The 8,710-nt window shown below is 33.1% G+C and overlaps 1 protein-coding gene across 1 annotated transcript; it reads left to right on the top strand.

The window, feature by feature from the left end:
- The first annotated feature begins 4,371 nt into the window (after positions 1-4,371).
- LOC131607949 (uncharacterized) lies at positions 4,372-5,121 on the top strand. Its single transcript, XM_058879924.1, has 2 exons — positions 4,372-4,552; positions 4,619-5,121. The coding sequence occupies exons 1-2, from the start codon at positions 4,372-4,374 to the stop codon at positions 5,119-5,121; spliced, it is 684 nt and encodes a 227-aa protein (XP_058735907.1).
- The last annotated feature ends 3,589 nt before the right edge of the window (positions 5,122-8,710 follow it).

Here is an 8,710-nt window from a genome sequence, read left to right as displayed (position 1 = left end):
ATCAGTGTCCCAGTACTGATGTCGAAAGAGCCTATATGAATAGCATTCCGTATGCTAATATAGTTGGTTCTTTGATGTATGCTATGGTTTATACTAGACCCGACATAGCTTACGCAGTCAGTCTTGTAAGCAGGTACATGGCGAATCCTGGAAAGGCTCACTGGCAAGCATTGAAGTGGATTTTAAGGTACATAAATGGGTCTCTGAATAGAGTCCTAATTTATGGTGGAGCCTTGGGTGAAGATAGTAAAGCAGTAATAGAAGGATATGTCGACTCTGATTATGCAAGTTGTATGGATTCCAGAAAATCTATTTCTGGATATGTTTTCACTATGTTTGGCACTGCAATTAGTTGGAAAGCAACACTTCAGAAGGTTGTTGCTCTATCAACCACTGAAGCGGAGTATATTGCCCTAACTGAAGCTGTGAAAGAAGCATTGTGGCTTGAAGGTTTTGCGAAGGAGCTGAAACTTCAAGGTCGAGGTATCACTGTTAAATGTGATAGTCAAAGTGCAATACACCCGTCGAAGAATTCAGCCTATCATGAGCGAACTAAGCACATTGATGTGAGGCTGCATTTCGTCAGAGGAGTAATCGAGCGTGGAGAAGTCCAAGTGCTGAAGGTTTCGACTGAAGACAATGCTGCTGATATGATCACCAAGACATTGTCGAGTTGCAAGTTTTTCCACTGTATGCAGTTGATAAAGCTGCATGAAGAAAGCTAGTTTGTTCTTTGACGTTGTAGAGTTAGGTCCAAGGTGGAGATTTGTGAGATATTGGATCGAACTCTAGTATTGTCGAAGGGTAGCTTCTTGGTTCGACAGAGTTAAGCATGAAGTCGAAGGATTGTTCACATGCTGGTGTCGAAGTGTGCATGCTGTAGTCGAAGATGGGTCTAGCATGCAGATGTCGAAGATGCTAGGGTTGTTAGCATGTTAAATTAGGTTTTAGTGTTTAAACCCTAATTTGTTAAGTTAGCTTGTTTATTAAGTTGGCTTGTGTAATGGGCCTTGCTGAAAAAGCCCATTAGTTAGTATGTTAGGTTTTATTATAAATAGCATACTAGTCTCTCATCATTGCTAAGCTGCAAATCCTAATTTAGGGTGAGAGAGGTTATTTGTTATTCTTGTAAACTTGTAATCTTGTTTTAAGAGAAAGTGAAAGAATAGCAGTTATAACCATTCTTGTGTTCCTCTTCTTCCTTGTCCTTTATTCTTCCTTGTTTTATACTTTGTTCTTGGCATTGAATTCACAACAGAAATAATTGAAAATGTGAAAAGGGTGTCTTCGAATATACATATTTGAAAGGTATTTTGGGATTTTCAAGAATGTTTTTCACCCTACATGAGTACAATTAGAAATTCCCTTTACTATTTTCAAAACTTAAGTTACATAAAATCAATATTATATGAATATTATTAAATTGATTGTACTATCAATTAAAAATAAATATTATATTAAATCGAGTACATTATCTTGGATAATAATTTTATTTTCTAAAACATATAAAAAATTGCATTAAAACTAAAATACTAAGGATTTCAAAAATATTACATCTTTAAATTTGTCATGGGCCCTCCAATATGTTAGAAAGGCTCTATTCATATCTATTTATTAAGATTATTGTTATAATTTTAATGTGAAACTGAGACCTGGCACCTGCAGCAAAGACTACTGCAGCAGGCTCACTCGCACGCACACAACCACACGGTAAAAACTTTCATTTCCATGCACCGAAAGAAACCAATCATCTTACTCCATAGAACCTATATATATATATATATATATATATATATATATATATATATATATATATATATATATATATATATATATATATATATATATATATATATATATATATAATAACTGATGTCTGCTGCTCATGAGGTGGGGTGTATCGTGTTTTCTACTTTTTTTTATTTCGATCATTATTTTTATTTTTCATTACTTTTTATTTTCATATATTTTTCAATAAAAAATTTAGAATTATTATTATATGTATATGATCATGAATAAAAACATATAAATATACGTGGGGTTCCCAAAGAAGTGAATATGGAGGACCCACGGTTCCGCAACTCACCATTTTAACATCCAAGCACGCACATGATCTTATATATATATATATATATATATATATATATATATATATATATATATATATATATATATATATATATATATATATATATATATATATATATATATATATATAAAATATATATATATATATATAGGGGTGGCCCTGAGCATGGGCTCGTGGGGCGGGAGCCCAGGGACCCTTAATTTTAAGGGCATCAAAATTTTTTTTTACCCCTAATATAAAAATACTTGCTAGAATTTTATATTTGAAAAATACTTGCTAGAATTTTATATTTGAAAAATACTGATTAACAAAATTATAGGGGCACTACAATGTCAAAATTAATAAAAGAATGTAATTTCCCGTAAATAAAATATAAAGTAGAATAAAATCAATTGATTCCTCTAAAATAAAATCAATTAATATTATGATGAAAATCCCCTAAAAACAACACTATGATGAAAATTTGTCTCAACTCACGCAACTGAATCTTGAGTCAGCAGAAGAGTCTTTCCGAAATAACTATTTCTTATATATTATAGATCAAACAATTGATTCACTTGATAGAATATTTGAGCAGTATAGCACATATGAAAATATTTTTGAATTCTTGTTTAGGGCTTAAGGCTTAGATCATTATCTAGTAGGGACTTCAAAGCATGTTGTAGACATCGTGAAACTTGTTTAAAACATGACGATTCTCTTGATCTTGATGGTGGAATTTTGTTTGAAGAATTTAAAGTTATTAGAAAATTTTTAACAATTGAATCAAAATCAAGCTATATGATATTGAATTCTTTAAATACTTTTAATTGTTTTCCTAATGCACGCATAACTTATAGAATAATATTGACTATTCCTATCAGTGTTGCATCTGCTGAAAGAAATTTTTCTAAATTAAAATTACTAAAATCTTATTTGAGATCTACTATGTCACAAGAAAGATTAAATAGTCTTGTGTTGATTTCAATTGAAAATGATTTTTTGAAGAACCTTAAGTATGAACAAATTATTAATGATTTTGCAATTAAAAATACTAAGAGGACGATATTTAAATAATTTTAAAGGTTTGGTAAACTTTTTATAGAAAAAAAGATTGGATCAAGAAGAAGAAGAACAAGTCTCTTTATAGTGATTTATGTTTTGATGTAGTATAAACATTGATTCAAAGATCCATACTTGTATTCATTTTGCACAATGTCAAATGAAAATGTGTTTTCTCCAATTATTTCTTTTATCCTTATGTATTTATTGTTAAAAACAATTTTTGGGACACCACTCTTTTAATTCGCCCAGGGCACCCAAATTCAAAGGACCGACCCTATATATATATATATATATATATATATATATATATATATATATATATATATATATATATATATATATATATATATATATATATATATATATATATATATATATATATATATATATATATATATATATATATATATATATATATATATATATTATGCTATGATACTATCATACTATATTAATATACACAACTTAACACGATCGCCAACGAAATTTTGGGTGTATGGCTATGCTTTATGTCATCACTCATCATGTCCTATCCAACTCATCACCACAGTACATTTTATGGTTCTACATTGTAGTCTTCAGATTGTATGGCAATGATTTAGTTTTCTTTTAATAGAAATATAATTGCTCATTCCTTGGTTGGTTAGAATATTCATTTTATCTGTTCTAAAGATACTTAAGATTACAAACTGCATTTTAAATATAGTATTTATACAGCAACTTTATAATTCAAATTCCTTACCGTAATTCTTTTACATATCTTGATGTATCTATTTTTAGTTTCGTAATAGACTTCATTAACTCTCTTTGTCAACGGTAAAAGTTAGTTGGAGATTCGTTATTAGCTTTCAATAACTATTTTTCTTGTTTTAAAGTCATTATATTGTGTCCCTCAGTTGACAGTTGTTTAATTATTTTAAAGTTTATTATTAGAGGTATAGGGTGGACCTTAGTTATTAGGGGATTAGAGGATACGTCACGGTTTCCGATTGGATATAAATAGTTACTAGTGTTAGTTCATTGGTAACTAACTGATAACTTCTTGTAACAGAATGCAATAGAAAAGATTCATCTTCTTCTTTTCTCTCCTTTTTCTGTATCTTTTAGTTCAAAGTTCATAGCAGCTTGCTACACTTGATATGGTATCAGTAGATTTTTTCTTCGAATCTTGTGTTCACAAGGTTTGATTTCTGTTTCCGCTTCCGATTCTTGTTTCAAGTTTTTTTCTCACCATCGCTATGGAAGATCAACAGCAGAATCCTTTCTTCATTCATCATTTAGATCACCCAGGACTTGTTCTTGTTTCCCATCTTTTGACGGAAGAAAATTATCCGTCGTGGCGCCGCGCAATGCTCATTGCTCTCTGTGCGAAGAACAAAATTGGCTTCGTCGATGGATCGATTCCGCAACCTTCAGATGGTGACCCTTAGTTCCAGCTCTGGTAGCGTAATGATAATGTCGTTGCATCGTGGCTTTTGAACTCAGTTTCGAAAGAACTCACCGCTAGCATCATCTATGCCTCCACTGCGGCGTCGATTTGGAATGATCTTCAAGAACGTTTTCTGCATAACAACGGTCCACACCTCTTTCAATTGCGCAAGGACTTCATCACCTGCACACAAGGTACTCTCTCTGTTGGTGCCTACTACTCAAAGATCAAAGGTATTTGGGAAGAACTTGCTAAATTTCGTCCTCGTTATCAATGCGTTTGCGGCGGTGTTAATCCTTTGATTGAGCACATCAACCATGAGTATGTTCTCACATTCTTGCTGGGTTTGAATGAGAGCTTCAATCCCATTCATAGTCAGATCCTCCTCATGGATTCTTTACCTTCAGTTAGTCGGGTTTTCTCACTAGTGATTCAAGAAGAGAAACAACATGTGGTTAATGCCATTACCAGTGAGAACACTGAAACCCTAGCTTATGCTGTCAATGATTCCAATGGTGTCAAGTCCAAAAATGGGAAGAAGGATAGTGTAATACGGTGAACTGACTTTATTTGAAATGTGCGGATAGCAAGAGTCGCCACCGACTTTTATTTTATCCAAATTAATGAAAGGCTAAAAGAATAGGAAAAGACCTTTTAAAAAGAGATTGAGTTCGGGGGGTAAGTTATACAAAGGGAAGGTGTAAAGCACCCTTTGCATCCATGGTTTTCCATGGGCTCTTAATTTCTTAGCTCACTTTGTTTTCAAAATATTTGAATTGTTTGAAATATAGTGTGTGAATAGTAAAAACTTTGTTTAAGGACTTTAGCTTGTAAATAAGCGTAGCCTTGTTTGAAAGTATTTGAAAATAAGTGGGAAAAAGAGTTTCGAATTTGAATTTAAAAAAAAAAAGAGCAAGCAATTAAAAAAGCAATTACCCATAAGTTATAAAATTTGTTCTTTTAGCTTTTCAGGGTGAAAGAGTCTATCCATACCATGAGAGGGCAGGAAGTCTTTCAATTGGATATTGAAGGGTCATCGAGAAAAGTATCGTTCGCCATAAGACTGTCCCTACCATAAAGAGGGCAGGTAGTCTAAGGGAAGGATATAATAGTCATTTAATCTTTAGGCATCATGCGAGGATACCTTAGCAAGTGGGACAATCATTATATTTTTACCGAGGAAACTTCGAGGGAGTTTCAATAACTTTAAAGGCAACATTGCTTTAGGTATCCTCGGAATCGAGGGGGACTTGACTATTTCTAGGCAACAGTAATAAGGCAACAAGGCAATCAGAGGGATTACCCTAAAGGTGTGTGGGTGCAACAATCACGTGGTTAATTTCGATGACATTTATCTTGTAAAGTTAGTGATTCTACGTTCAGTTCATGGTTGCACTCCCTATTTTACTAACCACGCAGTTTAAAATAAGCAAAAATTAAAGGCAGAAATTAAAAGTCCTACGCTATTACAATAAACACCTGTGGGCAGAAATTTAAAGGCGGAAATTAAAAGGCAGAAAATAAAAGAGAACAAAAATTAATTTACACATCTTTGAATGCCTTGATCTTCCTCGAACCCTTGATTGACTCTGAACATCTGAGAATTAAACGGAAAATAATAGGGGTGAGTGTAGGAGAGATTCATTGACTATTTGAAATAAACCCTATTTTGGGCAAAAGGCTAAATAAAAGGCTAAATAAGAATTTAAAATGATATTCAAACAAAAAGGGGTTAGAACTTAGCTTTTTGATCTGATGGCGCGTGGCTGAAAGATCTTTGATTAACCCTGAAAATTGGGCACAAAGAAAAAATGCGTTAGTGCATTAAAGTTCTCAACAATTATAATGTAGCAGATAAAAAATTAAAACAGTAATAATTGAGACAAAAAAAAGGGTAAGGCAAAAACAAACCCTGAAAGGGGACAGAAGTTAATTATGGTTTAATAGAAAAATATGTAAAAAAACCTAGACTAAGGTTAATGGACAACACCTACCAACAACAGTGATTAGTGATCATGATAAAATCAGGGTTTTAAGGCATAAAATTAGCCAAAAATTAAATTATTATCCTAATTCTAGTTACTAAATTAGTCATCTAATTAACTAATTAACTAGATGGAAATTAAAATTCAATTGTTCACTAAAATCAAATTAATTAAAAAAAAAGAAATCCTAATTATTTGATTAATTGGTAATTAGTTGATTAATTAATTAGTGACAAAAAAATAAGAATGAAACTAATAGTTAATTAATTAATAAAAAATAAAATAAACAAAATCACAAACAACAAAGAAAGATGAAACCTGGGGCGTTGGATCTTGTGTGTATGCATCTTAGGGGGTTCACGGTGAGGAAGCATCCCCTGGGCGTTTGATTTGGATACTTGATGATCTGATGGTGGAGCGTAAGGCCTTCTCGTAAGCTCCCATGGACGACACGCACATGATCTGAGAGAGAAACATTACACAAAGCTTGCCCAAAAATATTTGAACCCAGCAAGGTTCGAACCCCAATCATCAAAGTCATAGGCACTCTCTTTACCATTCAAGCTGCGTGTTTAACTCATTAAATTATTAGCCAGCAACTAATAAATATAGAAACAATTTATAAATGGAATAGGTCAAACGCTGGGCCCCAAGCGTGCACGTGCAGCCAATGGATGAGGGAGAGAGAACGTTGAATATGTTGACCGTCCAATGAGCGAACGGCACGCGTGGAGAGAGGGAGAAGCATTGTTGACTGGCCATTTGAAAGGGAGGGTGACTCCACGCATGCATCTTCTTCCTCGTTGACCTTACCTACAGATTTTGTTAGGAATTTTCCTGCGGATTTACCCGCGGAAAATTCCTTCGAAATACCTGCAACTCGAATACACTCAAAAATGATGGCCTCGATATATTAAAACGACCCAGATCCACTAAATTGATAGCTACGAATTCAATGGACGCGTTAGTTCGATCTAAAAAACCCTGCAAGTATGGATACGAACAACAAGTTTCTTGGTGCCCTAACAATGGCACCATGCGTTTCAGGCCCTTAAGCTTCGCGTGGATGGTTTAAAACTTCTCTAAAACATTCCATAAACTCAAAGAAATTGTTAAATCCCAGGAAATCGCATTATTTTATGAAATACAAGTAATATGAAATATTCATGAACATGGAGATTGGAAAATTCGAGTTGTAAATGTTGTTACATGCTATAAAACACTTAGGACTATTCTATAATACCCTGTGAATGGGATAGAACCAGTTTTTGGCTTTAAGATTGCTTGGAAAGAGCCCCACGAGTTTGTTGATAGTTTTTGCACTCTTGAACCCTTGTTCTTGTCTCTTAATTTCGTCATTCTTTTGGCTGCTCTTGAAGAGTATATATATGAGAACATATTAGGGTTTTTGTTTTGGAAAGAATCAATTGCTTGATTGAAGAAAAATTGTGAGAATATTTGATTGGAAATATGATGCAATCTTTCTATTTTAGCTCCATTCTCCTTCCAATCTCTTTCTCCACGAATTTGGGATGGATGTTTGACTTGATTTGGTTAATGAGACATTCACATAATTTTATTTGGGTTTATTTGATTTAAAAATGAATTTATATGAATAAATTCAAACATAAATAAAATAAAACCATAAAATATAATCCAAATGGTCTTTGGGCCAATTTTGATCTTACAATCATGTGTGTGATTTATAACCCATGGCCCATTACTTAAAATGTGAATTTTGCCATTTAAGATCTCAAGCATTTCTCAAAAATAGTCCAACTTGCACTAGTCATAACTCTCTCAATATTTATCATATGGAGATGATCTAGGACTTTTTGGAAAGCTTAAAGAGTCCTCTAAAATCTCCTTTTGGTTTCATCTCAATTGAGTCTACCATGTTTAAGTTATGAGCTTTGAGAAAAAATGACTGTTTGCGATCTTTTTAGAAGGACCTATAATGTTTTGGCTCATATCTCCCAAATGGTGTATTTCTGGCCTTGGCTTGTGAGGGACAAAGTTGGAGAGAATTCAATTTCCTTCAAGTTGAGCTTTGGATGGGAAATTTATGATGTTCCACGTGAAAGTTATGGATGGTCAAAGTTGGATTGACTTTCTCCTTAAAAACCCTAATTTAGAAACTTAGGTTTTTGATGATTTCTGATC

Source organism: Vicia villosa, linkage group LG1, assembly GCF_029867415.1.
Source record: "Vicia villosa cultivar HV-30 ecotype Madison, WI linkage group LG1, Vvil1.0, whole genome shotgun sequence".
NCBI classification, from domain to species: Eukaryota; Viridiplantae; Streptophyta; class Magnoliopsida; order Fabales; family Fabaceae; genus Vicia; species Vicia villosa.
This window is presented reverse-complemented; position numbering and strand designations above follow the sequence as displayed.